At 38.0% G+C, this 19,374-nt stretch overlaps 1 protein-coding gene across 2 annotated transcripts in view; it reads right to left on the bottom strand.

The window, feature by feature from the left end:
* Window positions 1-19,374, bottom strand: part of mctp2b (multiple C2 domains, transmembrane 2b) — a 43,150-nt gene that overhangs the window by 8,739 nt on the left and 15,037 nt on the right. The window contains exons 3-17 of one of the 2 annotated variants that reach the window (XM_024804761.2): window positions 18,202-18,249; window positions 17,149-17,266; window positions 14,241-14,383; window positions 13,813-13,889; window positions 11,899-12,013; window positions 11,701-11,733; window positions 10,007-10,177; window positions 7,089-7,219; window positions 6,741-6,921; window positions 4,125-4,218; window positions 3,933-4,035; window positions 3,648-3,750; window positions 3,364-3,465; window positions 3,171-3,245; window positions 1,998-2,117 (exon numbers count right to left, since the gene is read on the bottom strand). In XM_024804761.2, coding sequence (XP_024660529.2) covers window positions 1,998-2,117; window positions 3,171-3,245; window positions 3,364-3,465; window positions 3,648-3,750; window positions 3,933-4,035; window positions 4,125-4,218; window positions 6,741-6,921; window positions 7,089-7,219; window positions 10,007-10,177; window positions 11,701-11,733; window positions 11,899-12,013; window positions 13,813-13,889; window positions 14,241-14,383; window positions 17,149-17,266; window positions 18,202-18,249 — 1,614 coding nt within the window. The remainder of the gene's footprint in view (window positions 1-1,997; window positions 2,118-3,170; window positions 3,246-3,363; window positions 3,466-3,647; window positions 3,751-3,932; window positions 4,036-4,124; window positions 4,219-6,740; window positions 6,922-7,088; window positions 7,220-10,006; window positions 10,178-11,700; window positions 11,734-11,898; window positions 12,014-13,812; window positions 13,890-14,240; window positions 14,384-17,148; window positions 17,267-18,201; window positions 18,250-19,374) is intronic. The other variant, XM_024804763.2, reaches the window with a different exon arrangement.

Here is a 19,374-nt window from a genome sequence, read left to right as displayed (position 1 = left end):
AAATTTAACTTGGCTTTATCTCCAATTATTTCAGCACTTAAAAAGTCACTAGACTGACAGTCACTTACATGGTTTAAAGGATTATGTAGCCTGCTGTAAAGGGGTGAGGAGGGTTAGAGCAATACTGTAAATGCACTGTGGACACGCTCCAAAATCAATCAGTTTTGGATGAACAGACACAATTTATCTTGCCAATGTTAGTGTGTAGTTTATATTGCAAATCTAGTTCAAAACTATATAAATTTCATGTATATATTTTAAAAGGCATTAATGCGACTTAAAAATTATTTAGAGGCACTGTAAGATGCCTGTAGAGCCTCCTTTTAAGAAATAGTTGATACAAAGTTGCCAGAAAATAACACAGAAATCAAAAAGAGGATGAGGTGGATGCACATGTGACCACACTCTTTTCAACATTGTTGCTGCATTTTTTGTGGGGTGACAGATAAGAATATGAAAAAAAAAAAAAAAAAAGAGTGCTATTTGGAAACAGGCTCAGTGTTTTTTTCCCCCTTGACTCAGAGCACCGACAAGAAATGGTAACCCATAAAAAGAAAAGCTAAACACCAAGTGCTATTTCAGAAATAAAGTAAAGGAGAGGAACAGCGTGTGATCTATTATAGTTCAGTGGTTAGGACAAGACTAACACCTTTGGGATTGGGGCTTCTCACTGAGATAACCACTACCTAACAAGGCACATCTAAAGCATACTGTACTGACGAAAGCTCTTTGTCTAACTGACAATCGGCAGATGGTGCAGGTAGCTCGTCACTGTATCCTGTCATGAGGAGTGAAGCTCTGATTCATTACGCTTATGTGGTGGTATTAAGCAGCCATTTATTTCTTCTCGCTGAGGCTTGAAAAGGCAGCGAGCATTAGTGTGAAAACATGAGTACAGATGGTACTGTCTTTCAAACACCGAGATGCAGTGGGAGGATGTGTGTGTACATTGTGCACTTGTTCCTGCTTGTATGATGTCGCCGTCAGCGTATGTGTGTCTCAGCTGTCAGGTAAAATAATAATATCATTGCTTATAATCAACACAGTATGCGCGCAACATTCTTCATAATTATGTAAATAAGAATCTTCTTATATTGTAATAAAGACCAAATATTGCAAACAGTTTCTTATTAAAGTACGCTGACCCCGACTTCATCCGGGGCGGCACAGCTTAGATCAATGTAATCCCAAGCTGAAAAATGAAATGCACGACTCAGAGCTAAAACACAGAGTGGCTGCTGCTCAGATAACAGCTCTGTGCTGCAGCTCCCATTTTTCACGGCAAATTGAACAAACTGTACCACCGGCTGGCTTACAGTATCTCTTTTAGTCTGTTAAGAAAGTCTAAACGCTTGACATAACTTTATTGCCACCTACAGGCCATGAGCTGCAAAAACAAAAGGAACTTTAGGTGACCTTGATTGCTTGCACAGTTAATGAACAACTTGCTGTATGCCATTTTTATCACGCCAGATCTCTGAAAGAATAATTCCAAAAAGATCAGCACCCACTTTATTTTGTAGTTTAAAGACAGAGGCTGAAAGGCTACTCCCATGTTTCTGTCTTCACATTTGCTTTATCACTTGTCTTCAACAATGACAGGACGGAGAATCAGCCTTATCTCTGAAGAGCCTTTTAATTGAACTTCTGTCTGCATAATGGGGTCTAAATCACACCGAGCACAGACCGGACAGAGGGTTAATGAGTTGTCAGGGAAGCAGAACAAAAATAGACTATCTCGACTCCGGTGGGACTCTACTCTCTCCAGCTGAGGCTTAACTCTACATCCAGGAGACATGCAACACTGAAAGCGTCCACTCCAACACAGAGCCAGGGCCAAGCCTGTGTTTCTGCTGAGCCCAGTGCTGCATTGATTAAGATTCTCTCTAGGAGAGTTCAAGTAGGGGTTGGCCAGACTGCGGTTGTCTTCCGCAGCCTTGGAGGGAAAACAGAGGGAAATGCAGATAGTGTGTTGATAAGCAGTTAAAGCACTTCACCAGGAAGGCTAGCAGGCTCCTCTGAAAACTCTCCCACTGGAAGCAGCTTTTGATGTACTGCAGAGTCGACATGATTGCCCTGTACAATGTCTGAACACGCATCACGTTCCTGGCCAGAGCCTGAAAGACAAACACACAAAGCAGTTAAATACTGCAGTAGCCGTGTTGAAAAAATGGTCATAGTTGATACTGATTTCAGGGTATTTGGATTTAATTCTGTAAGGAGTTCCACCCATACCACACTTCAAAAAAAAAAAAAAAGAAAAAAAAGCATCCAGTCAGCTTGAGGAATAGCGAGAGGAGCTGGTATGCCTTGGCATGAGCCACTGTGGTCAGGGGGCAAAAAATGTCAGTAATCTGACCTGATTTCATCAAACAGGTCTTTCAATATTAAAACAGACTGAAAACCTGCACGTTACAAACCAAGTCCACGGTGTGTGTAAGCCAATTTTGGCGTTAGTGAGCAATGTATTGTCTGACAACAATGAGTCATTGTGGGAAGTACAGACAGTCAGGCACCCTGTCTCGCACCCTGTCTTGCACACTGTATATCAAACTAATGTAGCAGAACAGTGAACAAGAATTCAGTCAAAGTTGGCCTCAATTAAAGCCCAATTCAACTAATTCAAGCAAAGGAAGGTCTGCTTTTGGAGTCATTTTGCTTTCCAGAGAAAAGAAAAGGGAAAAAAAAAAAAGTACTTAATTTTTTTATGTCCATTTCTTAAAGAGCTAATTGGTAAAAACATGTTAACATTTGTTCAATTTGTCATGTCTTTTTTTAGTTTCCAAAAAATTTTTTGGGTTGAAGTTGCAGATATTTCAGCATCACAAAAATATCACATTTCTTAAAATCATTTTTATTTTACTTTTTTAACATCTAGCACATTTGTTTAAAAACACATTTTCAACCAGAAAAAACTGAAAGTGGGACTTTTTGCTCACAAAATAATTTTAATTGATTATCAATATAATTGTAGACTCATTTTCTGCCCATTTAAAAAAAATGTTCCAGCTGAGTTTCAGAAGACTTAACCAGTGAAAAAAATAAATAAACAAGCAACTTGAAATTTTAATTTGATGTTATGGAAAGTAAATTTATTTGTTTACTTTTTCCCCATTCATAAATATACTTTGTTAACTATGAATCGTGAATAAATGTAAAAAGTATCAAACCTTTTTGGAAAACTTGGGATTGTCCTCCATAAAATATCTCTCCTTCGGCTGGAAGGTTCTAATACTTGCTCTGACCTGATTAAAAAAAAAAAAAAAAAAAAAAAAAAAAGTGATAAAGTAATAAGAAGACGACAGAATGAGGCCTGCCTTTCAAAGCCATCGTGTCCTCATTGCAGGGTGAACCTTTACTTACAGGGTTAAAAATAACCTCCAGCTCCAGAGTGATGCTCCCCTTCGACAGCTCGCCTAAGTCCTCTTTCTTCAGCGGGAAGGCAATCTGTTGTCCCCTGCGGATCTGCAGGACAGAAAGGGCATCAGGTGCTGAACTCAGCCATGAACCTGACCATCAGTCACGCTGGATTACATCTTAGCAAGTCTTCAGCCTGCTGGAGTGTTATCGCCCTCTTCACTTTAATTTAGACAGAGTGCAAATAGATTATTGTCTACGTCACAGACTCTTAGTGAGGTTGTACGTACCAAAAGCAGAGGAATGGCAACTTTTCCAAGGAAGTCTGGCGCCTTGTCTCCATCCTCATCAAAGATAGTCACCACCAGAACATCATGAATGTCTTTGACAGGGCTGCAGAGACATAGAACGAGGTCAGATGCCTACAAATCAGCACACCGTATAGCAATATGTCAGGATATTTCAATTTATTTGTAAAACAGTAAAATGGTTTAGTAATGTAAGAAAAGTAATGTTCAATAATATGTTTCAGTTTAAATAACAAAAAGGGTGTGGAAACAGAAACCCAAACTGACAATGTAAAGACTGTATCCCATTCTGGGTTTAGGCTTTTGTAGACCGTGTGGGTTTGTAGTCTGTCGTTCCCCAGTTCCAGCACACAGAAAGGGTCACTCTTGCCTGCAAAACACAACACTCAAAACTTTATAGCAGGGCTCTTGTGTTTCATTTAAATTTGTCATTAAGACGAATCTAAATGCATGAAATACCATTTAAATCAGCCGCCATCAGATCAGTAGCCTTAATAACTTTGACTTGAAGGAAACCAACGTCACGGAGATTTGTCAGGGACCTTTTTAAACTCTGGAGAGACAGTAAGCAGACAAGAAAAATTAGGTTTGGCAAACCTGCAAAGCATAAATAGAGTGTTTAATTCAGCAGTGAATGCACAAAAATAAGAAATCCTTCAATCTAAAACCAGATTTATGTGACAGCATAAGATGTTACTTCAGGTTCTCCGCAATACTCTTAACCATAAAACCTTTTGAGCCTTACACCTTAAACCTTTTGACGATGCTAGTTGAGGGAGGCATCAACTAAATTTATTCATATTGCAAAACAAAAATTTTCTTTGCAAGTTTTAGGCATCAGCATTTTCCACTAAACCTTAAATACAATATCAAGGCACGTGCTCAAAACAGTCCATACTTGTAACTGGGCTGCCACACAATTGCAAATGAATGCTTACCAAAGTACGTTACACATCACAAGCAAGCATCAAGTCACTGCAAGTATTTTCATACTTTTCTGGAATGAAAAGAAACCAGTGGCTGCAAATCTAACATCTATGAACTAGCATAGCACTTAAAGTGAAAGCTTTTGATAACAGCGTTTAAGGCAGACTGCAATGGGGTGGTGTCTCCAAAACAATCTACTATAGGTAGTTATTCCTCTCTGTACATGATCAAGTACAGTTTACCAAATGGCTAAAATCTGGACTTGTTTTCCCTTCTTGGGCTAAATTTATTTCTGTCACGGTATCTCTTTTCATTGCTAGTCTAGCTGCATGGTCAGGTTGCATTTCCAGACCTTAAATTTCTTAGATGTACACAGACACTTCTGCCTAAAAGCAACTTGTCACGAAAGAATGTCATTTGCTTAACACAGACCTAGCAGTAACCCATTACCAGGCACATACTGCCATCTCTTGGCCCTTAACACAGAGCGCAGAAAGGGCTGTAGGTTTTCAGGATGACTTTGACTTAAATATTTACACTTCAGTTCTTCAAACTTGTATTTTAAGCCCAATTATTAGTTTAGTAAATGCGTGTTTTCAGCCTATGTTAGGGTTAGATGTGATGTTTGCTCTACAGACTGACACAATAAAACAGTTTTTCTTGGCATGTTTACTAGCTTTAATAAACAGAATACAGCCACTCTGAGTTAGCTCACTTAGCTGAAGATTTGCTCTTTTAAAGTCGTGCCAAGGGCGTATTTTCTGAGTTACTGTCGAAGCTAAAGGATGGAGTTGTGGAGGACAAAAAAAAAAAAAAAAAAAAAAAAAAAAAATAGAACAAAACCCCAAAACATGGATGTCAAAATGTTTTGTTGTTGTTGTTGTTATTGTTGTTTGTTAATGCACTGGATTATTTAAAAACAAGCTTAATGACAAACATGGTTTACTATACGGAACGTATTCGCAGCATCCCTCTAGACGCTATTAAAATGGTAAATGGCCTGCATTTGTATAGCGCTTTATTCAGTCCCTAAGGACCCCAAAGCGCTTCACACTACATTCAGTCATCCACCCATTCACACACACACATTCACACACTGTCGATGGCAAGCTACATTGTAGCCACAGCTGCCCTGGGGTGCACTGAGGCGAGGCTGCCGGACACTGGCGCCACCGGGCCCTCTCACCACCACCAGTAGGCAAACATGGGGTTAGTATCTTGCCCAAGGACATTTGGCATGTAGCCAGGAGGCAGCCTGGGATCGAACCACCGACCTTCTGATTAGTGGTTGACCTGCTCTGCCACCTGAGCTACAGCCAGCTATTAGCTAATCATTCAGCAAGTATGGCATAAAATGCACCAAAATATTAGAATTAAATGTACATACTAGCCTAAATGTAAACTGTGGCATTAATACTTTTGTTTTAATTTGCTTCTGTATTACTTTATCTATATTAGTATCATTCCCCCAATGTAAAGACTTTTCCTATTTTAATATTTACATTATAATTTAGACATTTAAAAAAATGTAAACATATACAGTTACACTTGTGTATTATTTTCCACCTGTTTTCAAAATGTGTTGTTGGGCACTGAGCTCAGCTCTCTTAAAGAAATGTTATAAGAAAATATAGAAATAAATAGAAGGGGATAAGATGAAATGTATTCATAAATAAGTGATTCAATTACTTTTAAAACTGACAAAATTAAAAAGTAGCAGGTTTTTGCATGACATATGAATGCTGGAACTTTTTTTATGAAATGATTTAAATTAAATCATTAATTATGTGTGTTTAACAGCACACCATTATATTTATTTTGTTACTAATGTATCAATATTTGATTTTTGTAGTTTCAGCACACTTTTACAATCACGTAGCAGCAGTACCAGCGTTCAGTCCTTCAGATAGATAAATATACACCTCAGGCAATTCAGGTCGGAGAAAAACAGCCAGATAGTTTTAAGGTGGCAAAAAGACAATACACAAACAACATCTTGTGGAGTTGATGCCAATGACAACTAATGATATTCTGAGAGCAGAGAATAGGCTTGTTCAAAGTGAAAATGCATTTTAAAGTGTTTATATATTTAAACATGTTGGTGGTAGAGTGCAGTATAAATAGAAGTTAAACGGCAAAAATACTGACATAGTTGTCCAGCTGGTTCTGAAGTTCACGGGGTTCACTGAGTGGTGCGGCACAAAGGTCGGAGATGGAGACGCCACTGCACGTGGTCAGCGTAAGGAGGCAACACACGTGTCCTCCCCCATATTCCATTTCTAGCAATTGCCTTTGATCCAAAGGGATTTTTGACATGTTCACGCAACGCCTGTACACACACAAGTTCCACACATTTGGGCCAGATCAAACACACACACATAAAAAATATGCAAAGAGCTTTCATTTAAATAAATCAATCAATCCAGAAACCACTTTTTATTTTAATTAAAGGGCAAGCACACACAAATAAATACTGTAATAGCTGAACACACTCACTTCCCCAGGGATTCCGCAGCCTTTCGTCCTTCCTTGGATCGGAGCTCCACCTCCAGATATTCTGGACTGTTGAAAAACTGTTTGAAGGTGAACCTCTCTCTCCACTGAGGATTTGGCACTTTGCAGTGATCCTGAATCAAAAAGAAAAAGAAAACTGTTTAAAAGTTGTTTTTAAAAACTCACAACAATTAACAATGACACTGAAATTCACTTTAAAGTGTGAAGAAACATCTTATATAAGTCAGCGTATTTGCAAACTCTTCAAAACACAGACTTGACTGACGTGTTTGTAGATTTCCAGCTGGCCTTTATTTAAAATTCAGAAAAGTATCTGCATCATGTCCAGATGTTAACTTTAATTGTTTTTCTTTTCTAAACAGACTAGTTTTGGGGTTTAGCAGCTTCTGATAGACACATCAGAAATTTCCATCGCACATTAGGAGATGGACAGGAGAACAGATAATTACCGTCACTTTGCACCTGGATATAAGACAAGGAAAAGAAAATCAGCAATGCTGCTCGTTATCACGCTGCTTTGATGTGTAATGCATGATGTTGCACGATCGCGAAATAACCATCAATGACAGTACGCAGCCAACAGCGCATAAAAGTGAGCATCAGCGCCAGACATCATCCAGCTGCCGGGAGAGCTGGATGATGCAGCAGACACTGGCCATGTCATATTACACGCTGCAAAACCATTTTAGATCCCTTCTAGGCCCGTTTCTTTTTTCATGGCTTTGTGGTTTTTTCCCCATGTGATCTATGGTCACATGAAAGATTATAGGGTTAGGCTTAACATTTGCACTACCAAAGGCATCTTTGTATTGCCTATTTTCCCCATTTTCCTTCGGGATTAATCAAGTATTCTGATTCAGATTCTGATAAACCCAGTATCAGTTAACGGAAACCAAAAATGCTCAATGAAATACTAAGTTTTACAAAGTGAGGTTACTTTGAACAATAATTATTTATTAGTTACCCTCATTTGCGTAAAGTGCAGCAAACAAAAGAAATGTAGACTGTCTCATTTGTTTTTTCCATGTACAATAATCCCAGACGACTGTGAGATCAGGGGGCACACCATCTGTTTCAGGACTCCATGTTTTTGTGGCTGAAGATAATTCTGACTCTGGCTGCATATTTGCGCTCATAGTCACGCTGCACAACAAATTCTGGACCAATCAAAAGTCTCCTTGATGGTATTCAGTCATGGATAAAATTCTGTCTGTACTTGCTAGGACTGAGGAGACCACTATTAATAACCAAGTCCTCAGACCCATCTGTGGAAAATCAAACCTATAAGAACCTCTGCCATGCATCTCTATTGCCTGCAGACACCTAGAGCCATCGCCGACCTTTCTCCAAAGGCAACTCCCTCCCAAATGCTCCAGGTTTGGAACATTTGTTACCTTCTTTTCTCCCCGGTCCTTGTTTTTCTGTACATTCCCAATTTGCTAGCCTTTGCTCATACATTGAACCAAGGAAAGTTTTCCATCAACACTTACTTCTGACAAGTACTTTCTAGTCTGCAAATGGGTTTAACAAGACCCCCCTGATCATTTTTTTGCTCTTTTCCTGGCACTGCTGGAAACTAGCCCTCAGTATTGTCTGGGTCTTTTTGCTTCTGCATAACAGCAGATATTTGAAATAACTTTGAAATATGTTAATGGCAGAAGATAACTGACCTGTCACTTGGATTTTGCACTAAAGCAAATGTGTGATGTTTTTAGATTCTAGCAATGTCATCTTTTTAGCTGTGCTGTCCCTCACCCTGTTTTACCCTGCCTCTGCAGATAATGACTTTAGTTCATCCCACATTTACGCTGCTATTCATAAGAATCGCCTTTAGGTGATTGTTTAATAATGCAGTGGGATTTATGTGTACAAATGTTTCTAGATTTTATAAGTGAAAACTAGTCTGCCAGCATTTTATTTAACAGGAATGTTGGGAAAATTAAAATGTGATAATTCTGTTCATCACTAGACACACAAGATATAAAATAACACTAAGACAAATGCTTTTTTGTTAAAGAGCCTAAGACCTTTGAAAAATATAAAATCTTCTGGAATATGCACCATAAACTATAAATCAATTTGAAATGCAAATCTGTTTACCGATTCAGCTATTACATCAATATTTGGATTTTTTTATGACTTTTGAAAGTCTATTTTCAGTGCAATGGCATTAACCTCATGTGGCCTTTCTGCAAATGTATATTTTAATAAAAGCACTTTAAAGTGATTTGGGCCTAATAATCCTATAGATTGAAGATACATTTTAAGCTGACATGAAAACAAGAACAAAGAATAACCAACCCCATGCATCTTTCAGAAAAAGATTACTAAGGCTTAACATCCACATCTAGTCATATTTTAAATGATTATTTGAGCAAATGATGTCCTTAAGTTGAAAACAGAATAGACTTTAATTTAAGTACACATAATGCAGCTTGTTAGCATCATTTAGCTTGAAAATTCACTTTTCAAATTTCATTTGATTTTGTGGGTTTTAAATTAAGAAATAAGAAAGTGTCCAAGCCAAAGTAACTCATGTCATCATCAGGGGGCATTTTATCCAGAGCAAAGAGCAATATATAACAGTTGGAGTGTTACCTGAAACTAACATCAGATTGATTTATTTTCTTTTAGTTCTACGGGCACACCTATCGAGAATGACGTGGAATACTCACCCCCCCCCCCCCAAAAAAAGAGCAAAATGAAGAGAACAACAACTAAATAAATGAATAAATACAATATAAGTCACTGTGAATACTGGAAATCAGCTGAGGTTAGGCTAACATAAAAAATCTACACACTTTAAATTACAAAAGGGAAAAAGGAACAGGGTTAGGAATCACAAAGACACATTAGGAAGAGGAAAAAATTAAGAGCAACAGTCTTCTGTTGAGATATACCTTGCTTTTGTATCGCTGCTCTCCCAGTTTGAAGAGAACGGAGAACTGACCTGCCTGACTGTCCACCGGCAGCTTCTTACCCTCAACCAGAGTCACCAACAAAACAGTTGTCCACAGCTGACTCTTCTTCAGCTCTTCTGACAAACTAATAGGCTGAGAATGCTTTCCAGCCTGCAAAAGTAGGGATACAAAAAAAATAATAATAATAATGAGAGGAATGAGAGGTAATGCTTTAAATTTAAAAAAAATAAATCAATACATTCAATTTCAGCTTTTTTTTAAAGGATACAAAAAAAAATATTAAAAAAAAAAAAAAAGAAAATCCAAATTCAGTTTCCTGCAGTTCCACCACCACCATGTTTGAGACATTATAACAATTGCCCATGGAAGACAGGTAAATGAAACATTCTCAGAGATTAGGTAAAGCTTTCATGTATAATTGGAAGCCATGTTTTAAGATAATTAGTTGAGTTTATATAGAGACACAGTGTACCCCTGAGATAACTTTAAGCCAGATTCAATCACTGCAGATCAAGCCAACTTTGTAATGACACATGCAGAAAACGCTTTTTTAATTAACAGCTGCACAGCATGCAGTTGGCAGACTACAAGAAGAATTTGAAGCACATGCACACAGTAGGTACATCTGTTCAACAATGAAAACAACTTCAAACTTATAGGCATGCAGACAGTCAAAAGCTTTTCTAACTAATCCTGCGAATGTGCAATGTTGCCACGTGTATAGCTGTCTAATCTTGCGTAGCATCGCTTCATGCAGTACATAGAATGGACCTGCAGACAATAGCGTGGCAGACAAAAAGAAGCATGCATTCCCCAACTAAACTCTGTGAGTCAAATACCTCATCAGTGAGCAGGCAGAACAACAGCCGGACTTGTTACTGGGAAATGCTGGTAAGCATCTGTGCTTTTTTATGATAATGGTCAAAGGTGATCACAGGATTTTATTTTTATTTTCTTGGAACAATCCTATGGTTATCATCATAGGATAATAAGGTGCCATAATAAGTGTGACCTTGTTATGGGACTTCCACTATAGCCTGTCAGGTCTGGGCTAAAAATAAGAATTTAGGTTTATTTAATTTTTAATGCATATGTTGTAGTCATTGAGTGAAAGCGACAACGTACAAACTCTATATTCGTTTTAGCTGGTCTGCTGCTATCAAGTTAACTGGGATCAGGAATCTTCTGTATTTGGGATCCTTTTATAATTATCACTGAAAATATTGAAACACTTAATTTACCCTGATTTGTATATAGGTTAGTACCAAATAGGAATATGTCCAGTCAGTTAATTAAGGAAACACTGACTAACAACTACTGAAAGAGTTTAGTCTTCAAACCACTGAGTACATCTGTTAAATTTCTTCAAGATACTGCGCCCTGATTTGTGAAATAAAATGATTTGCTGCCCTCTTGTGGAATCAACTGAAGCACAGATAACTGCCAAAACTAAAGGAACTACTGTCAGAATTTTTGTTACATTACCTTTTGTTACCAATTTGAGCTGAATTAGAAAAATCGTGAAACCTGAACATGGTGTGAAAAAAAATTCACCAGACCAATGGGCCTCATTTGTTTTTCTCCTTTTTATATTTGGCAGATATCTGTATAATACTGATTAGAATGAAGGGTCCATGAAGTCTTTCCTATGTGTTCCAGCCACCATGCCTTACCCTACTACTTCGTGTTCGTTTTTGGTGCCATTTCTGCCGCCAGGAGCATGCATTTTAGGTGCAAAACAAAATGACACTAGTTAGTAGGCTTTACACAGAAACAGAGACACAAACACAGACATACGATAAATGCAATGCACGACAAGTCTGCCTTCTGCTTGAAAGCATGGAGCAAATACATGAGGGAGCTTGATATACATTGCTTCTTTTGCTGTCTCCATTTCTGAGTGACAGACTCAAGTCCACCAATACGACGCCCATGTCCTCCTCCAGGCTGTTTGGATCATCCAGGCGCAAAGACATCTCATTGACCCTGAAAACAAAGCGGGTTTTTGATGAGAGATGGGCAGTCATGTGCCATCGAGCATGCCTTTGAATTTATTCAGAACAAGCACCACAGGATGTAAAAATATAAGCATCAGATCACTGAGGAGATGAACTAGAGAAAATGTATTCTATGCAATAATTGTCAAAAAGTATGTTTAAAAGATATGCAGAGCAAAACTGCATTAAATACTAAGGCTTAGAGCAATATGATACCACAGCAATGCAATTAATTTTACTTCTTCATATTTAAATTGCTGACAAAGGACAAGAGAGGTGTTTAATTAACACTGGGGTAATGCAAAGGTCTCAGGTCAAATTAACACTTGTACTGGCAAGCCGAGCTACACGAGGGCACAGACTGAACTCACTGCAGCTTTGTCTTAGATGCACCTGGACTCAGTTACTCACTGTAAGGCCATAAACATAAGTGGGAGTGGTTGTGTGTGCACAAACTGGTATAGAACTGAGCTAGATAGAATAACGAGGCATTTGATAACTTGGTGACAATTTCTTGGAGGTTACTTTCATTAAGGTAATTTATTTCAGGTTCAAAGAGGAGTGTAGAAATGTGGAAAAGCACCCACACTATAATCCCAAACTGTTCCCACATTACAGACACACTACACATTCTAAAAATAAATTCTACAGTAAAAGCAGCCACTGCAATGTTAATAATTAATGGGCAAATGCTTTGAAAGTAAAGTTCAACACTCATAAGCCAAATGCAGCTGCGTTGCCAAACCCATAAATGGGTTGAGCCAATGCAGTGCCTGGAAATAGTTTATTTCACATACTGAAGTAAAGCAAGTATTGAACACGTCACCAATTTTATAAGTAGTTATATATAAAGGTGCTATTGAAATGAAATTCTCAACAGATTCTCAATAACCTGAAATTTATTTAAGACTTTAAACAAAAGCCTTTGTTGGTGACGACAGCTTTAAGAAGCCTCCTGTATGGAGAAACTAGTTACATCCATCCTCAGATGTGATTTTGGCTCATTCATCCACACAAACAGCCTTCAAATCCTGAAGGTTCCCTGGGCCCCTTCTGTAAACTTTGAGCTTCAGTTCTTTCAACAAATTTTCAGTTAGATTCAGGTCAGGAGACTGGCAGGGCCATTCTAGCAGCTGTATTTTCTTTCTCTGAAACCAACTGAAAGTTTCCATGTCTGTGTGTTTGGGATCATTGTCTTGCTGAAACATTCACCCTCGTTTCTTCTTCATCTTCCTGGTAGATTTTACAGATTTGTAATTAAGAATGTTTCTGTACAATTTTCCATTCATCCTTCCTTCAATTACATGAAGCGTTCCAGTGCCGTATGCTGAAAACAGCCCCACACCATGATGTTCTCACCTTCAAATTTTACTGCTGGTATGTTCACAGCCTTGTCTAAATGTTGATCAGTAAACTTTAAACATGCTTCAACATATGTTTTCTTCAGAAATGGAGGTAATGAGCGTGCATACAGGTCAAGGTTGCAAAGGTTTTTGAGCCTCCTTCAGGTGTTCAATACTTTTTCCCTGTGTCATTTCTCATTAGAAACACATCATTTATGGACATCTATGGTTTGATTTCTTTGCTTGTGTGGATTAGATGCATTTTTGCCAACATCTAGTGAGAATTTCATTGCATAGTACCTTTAGAAATATATTCATTGAGAAAACTGGTGATTTGTTCAATATTATTTTTCCAATTTTATTATTCCAGGATCACTATAATTTACATGCTACACCTCAGAGCTCTGTCCAGCTGCTTCAAGCACTTCCACATCACCATACTCACTTGTCCATCTCCAGACCACTCAGAAGGACACTTGCAGCACCCATAAAGTCATCAGTTGTAAGATCACGGTCATACACCTGTATATCAAACATCAACAGTCCTTTAACACAAGACAGTTCATGTAAGGAGAACTGTGCTGACTGTCCTACTGCAGTATCCTTGAAAACTCATACAGAGTGATAACAGCCGTTTTGTTGGATTTATGAAGGTGCACAGACACTAATCATACATTGATTTTCATAACACTTTGACAAAAAAATGTCACCCTAACTACATAACGAAGGATAGAAAACATGCACTGACATGTACATTTCCACAACAGACTATGACTCTCAGTGTTAAAGCTGCTCATTAAAACTTTCACATTCATTATTTCCCACACTGTTGACATGACCTTTATTAAACTGACCATTAAAAAAAAAAGTTACCTTGATGTAAAGCTTCTGATTCAGATCCTTAATGGGCAAAGAGAAGGACTCATTCCACACAGGGTTGAGGTTTTTATAAAGCACTTTACTTTTGTAGAATGTTTTTCCATCCAATTTGAATTTGACGTAGGGGTCGCTGGTACCTGAGAATGAATATTGCAAACCAGTAAATAGAAAACAAACAAACAAATAAACAAACAAACATACTTTTTGGAATGACATCATCAGGGCCCTGTAATATGAAGCAAGATAAATATAAGTAGGGTATTTATTCATTATCTTGATTCACTAAAGCCATCGCTTTTAACAACACACCAAATGAACCCAGGGTTTCCCAGTCAGGCTATGAGAACATTCACACAAAGGGGTGGAATCATGCACTGTTAGCAGAGTGGCTGATTTTACAAAGGAGCACAAAATTATGACCCCAGACATATACGGAGATCTTAAACACATAATACAGACTGAAAGCAACACGTGCTGCAGAGAAATCTGCAATGTGAGAGCAAAAGCACTCTATAGTAATTTAGTATTAGAATCTCTGTATAAGTATGCGAGAACTGTGTGAGTACTTTAAAGATTTTGGTCAATAAGACTGAAAAATGCCAACCAAATCTATAAAGTTTAACCTATTTGAAGGCAGGAAGAAAAGCAAGCAAAAAATGCTGACTGTGGAAGTTAACAGACTTATGACTATTACAAAACTATAATTCATCTAAAATTCTCTTTATTAATAATCCTCACAAAAGGAAAGATAAAGAAAAAAAAGACCCTCCTGATATCTGCACAGACGAGCCTGACGGATTTTCCAGGAATGGTGACACTATTTTCAGAGAACTGGTCAGTAACTGGGGATTTTTTTCCCTTAATGATCTTTAATCTTGAACCCAACCTGCTCCGTGTATGTTAGGTCTGCAGCCTAGGTTAGCATGGCAACACACCTAAATAAGAAGTTACCTAGATAAACCCAAATCCTGCTGTGTAGCCCCAGAATATAAAATTATTTTTTATTTCTGAGTGAAATAAAGTCTATAATGTTTAATAAATTAAAATGACATGATCCTACTTAGTAACATTATAATATTCATCATGAGTTGTAGGACATGTTATTTCAGAACACAAAGCATGATTATTGCAACTTCTCTTTTCCATCTTTCAAAAGCAGCGTTGTCATCATGACTGTCTTTAATAAATACTTGACAACTTGACATTTACTTCTAAATAACACTGACTCCATTGTTTTTCAACTTCTATGTAGATGTACCAATTTGCACTATTACGTAGAAGGTCTGACCTGCTCTGTGTGATCTCTCATTTTTGTATGGAGGATGTGGTCCCAACCGATGTAACCACAACTTCCTGAAACAATAGCCAATCACATTTCAGCTTCCTGTGTGAAAACTAACTGCAACTGAAAACATCACTTTTGCAGGTTTTGTGCGAGTTTCTTTTAAACACTAACATATATAGGCAGGCCCAAAGATTAACACTACAAATTCCACATTGAGTCACTTTTGAAACTTCTAAATCTCACTTTCTGTTGCTGTTCTGTATCATTTTCACTTCAGAGTAAAGGAAGTAGGAGGTGTATCTTTTGAATTGTCTCTCAATCAACCAGGTGAGGGCAGCAGTCTACCAAACACAGCTGTGATCATAGCTTAAACTTCATGAGGAGCTTAGACTGTTCTGTTTCGTTACATTACATGAGCTTGCCCGGTTCTTTGTGGTGTTGCTATTAGAATAGGCTTTATAGACCCTTCACACAAGAAGTCATTAGCAAAACAGCTGCCACCGCATGCTGCGACTGCTGAATGTATAATCTGATCAAAACCAAAAAAATAAAAGCTTGTTCATGCTTTTAAACCACCATGTGGTCTTAACAATGTGGTGAAACCAAATCCGCTTGCCTCTTGTCATCCTCTTTATTTTCCATCTTATCTTTACCTACAGTCTGGTTGTGTCAACATGCAGGCACACTCAAGAGGAAAATATAATCCAAGAGTGAAAGGCTTTCTGTACTGACTGCTGGTCTGGGTGTGGCTCAGACAGGTTCTAAACTGCTGCAAGGAATCCTGCTCGTGTTGCTACAAGAGCTTCACAGCTAACCTGACACTCAGCTGTCTTTTGTGTCCCTGGAGTTAATAACACTGCGTGTAATCAAAACAGACATTCCTGGTTGTCCTTATCAAGTCAAGGCCAAACACACGAGTCAACACTGACACATACAGGGGGGGAAAAAGCGACTATGAGGAATGGCGGAGGGTTTCGTTTTTGGTTTTTTTCCCCTTTGTAGGCCCAAGCATCTGTCCACGTTTACGGGAATTATAATTCATAAAGTTTAAGAGATTTAGCAAGTCAACTCAGATACGTTTCTCAGTATGAGAAGATGACAAAGCAATAACAATAGTAACACTTACTCATTGCCACAGGCATACACAAGAAAATACGTGATGCATGTCATTGTAAGTCAGAATTAAGCCACAGCTTCAGAAAAAAAAAAAGAAGTAGGCGTGTAGCTCTAAGGTATAAACATACACCAACAGGTAACTGCATCTTTGCTTTTACAGCACACTGAACTTTCAAGTAAGGTAATCATATGCAGAGGAAAATTTGGGGAAGTTAAAATGATGAAGCTCTAGTCAGACAATGATCCTCGGGTGGGAGGGTAAAGGCATTTTGTTTCATCAGTTGAATAGGATTCCACTGCCACACTTCTCATTTTCCACTGTGCTGAAGTATTACTTGCTTCTGCACTGATCCTGTTTCCTGGATGATAATCAGCATCACAGCGGTGCCTGTTGATCTTCTGTTTTTCTCAGACTGTGTATTTTAATGCTAGTGTTGCTGTACATCACAATAATCTGGAACAAAAAGCTGAGTTGTAGTAGTGCCGATATGAGCTCCTTACCACAGCGGTCCCTGATGACCAAGTTGTGTCCTTCCTTTAAGTTAACGGTGAGCAGGTAGGACCTCTGGGAATCTCTGGCACTCTCAGACATGTTCACAGCCTCATTGTCCATCTCATACTGAATAGAAAAACAAGATTATTACTTTACTACTAGTAGTATTACCAAAGTGCCCCATCTACTTCCGCACAAACTGGGCAGCTTTTTAATCAGGAAGTATCTGATCAGAAAACAGTTTTTTGCCTTTATTATGGGTCACTGCACCATTAATATTTAAACTTCAAATTTATTACCAGTAATGCTATTAACCACAGTATAATAGCTCCACCTCTATTTATGTGAAGAATAACTTTTTAATCTTTAACAACAAAATTATCACAGGACTTCTTTCATTTTACTTTCATGCACTGATTTCAAGTCAGACTGTTGTTCACGTGCAGGAATTTGACGAGACTCTAATACAGCTTTCCTAATTCTTTACTGTTTGGGTTGTATTATTTTTGTCACATTTATACAACTTTAATTAAAAAAAACTAAACAAAGTATACTCACTTACAGGTTTTAAAAGATTGTATTCTGTGCAGTTTTATGCTTCTCGTCTAGGCAGTGGATTATTTAATCACTATTAAGCCTTTCCAGCAAGCCATGAATCTTTCACCCAATAAACCCCAGTACCCTGGAATCACCCCAGCTCAGCTTCCTAACCCTGACCGGCTACAAAAGATGGACAACACACACTGGATGCTGAACCACAAATAGCCTACTGTTCTATCTCATTCTAAACAGAGCACAATAATCTGGAATTAAACTTTGATATAACCACGCGTCGGCCAAAGACCCACACTGCTGTTGGCATGGCATAATGCTGAAAACCACCAGCATAGAGACATGAAAGGGACAATCCGTTGCAAAATTCTACAACCACAAAGATGCAACTTAGGATAAAACTGTCAGACGCAACCCTTTTCTCCTGTCGTGCCTAAAGCTGATTTGCATATTAACCAGTCAACAACAAAAATCATCTTACAAACTACAAATTAGACAGTAGCACTTACATTTTGGTGGTCCCCTTCCTTTATGTGACTGCTGTAATCGTTATCATACTGCAGAGACAAAGATGAATATTTTTTTAAACCATGTGACACATGACAAAGACTTTCAAAACATGTAAAATTCCTGTTGATGAAAAAGCTTCACTCAGCTAAAGCTAAAGGCTCAGAACTGCCCTCTCCTTGGTATTTCTACCACCAGCACAAATCCTCTGAGCATTTATTAAAAATTCCTGTGTCCTGGGGACTGAACAGAGGTAACCCAAAAAACATCTACTAGGCAATTTCCACTTTTTTCCCCTAATTTGCTTCTCTTCTTTGGGTTTCAGAGTAACTGCAAACACTGTAACTGTTTACCTAACATAAGGTATTTTGCCATACATACCACTCCTTTCTTTATGAATTCAAATATAGATTGCTGTATTCAGATGTATTCATTATAGTTTCTATACAATTAAAGATAATCTCCCAGAGTTTTTTTTTGTAAGTCTATGGACTATTTATACAGCTATGAGGAAGTGTTCAGTTGACAACAACAGTTGCACAATGGGACATGACAAGAATTAAAATAAAAAGCACTTTACTATTCTTGATATTCTTTGATGTGGTTTTAAAACCACCCTGGGGGCCCTGAGAAAACAAACGGTTAGTTTTCACACTGTGCATTGTTGCTTTCACCAAATTCAAAACAGTTTTTTTGACTGATCTGAAACCTCAGTGATGACGGAAAATAAGATGACTAAGAAAGACAGCGGGTCTCTCATTTCTTCTATTTTTCTTATATCAGTTTTCTTACATCAGATCCTGATCCAGATACAGGTAGACCTTAGCTGTTGATCATATCCAGGCAAAACCCACCTCTGGTAAAACTTAATGCAAATCCATTTATAACCAGCAGACATAGAAATAAATGTGCTAGTTGAAATATGGGCTTTGTAATATGCTAATATCAGCATGTATCAGCTTGCGCTTAATCAGCATTCAAGGCTGCATTAGCCTTGAATGCTTAATAGCAATCAAAATGTAAAGCCAGTTGAGGTTTAAACACAAAAGCACAGATTTCTTAATGTTTCTTATGTGCTGTTATTCATTTACGCTTACACCTGACTCAGATCTCAATCAGCTAGTTGTTTTGTTGTGGTGTATCAACCAGGTGTTGCAAAAAGGGAAGTTGCAGAG

Source organism: Maylandia zebra, linkage group LG1, assembly GCF_041146795.1.
Source record: "Maylandia zebra isolate NMK-2024a linkage group LG1, Mzebra_GT3a, whole genome shotgun sequence".
Lineage (NCBI taxonomy): Eukaryota > Metazoa > Chordata > Actinopteri > Cichliformes > Cichlidae > Maylandia > Maylandia zebra.
Note: the sequence above shows the minus strand (reverse complement) of the source record. Positions and strands in the feature narration are given on the sequence as shown.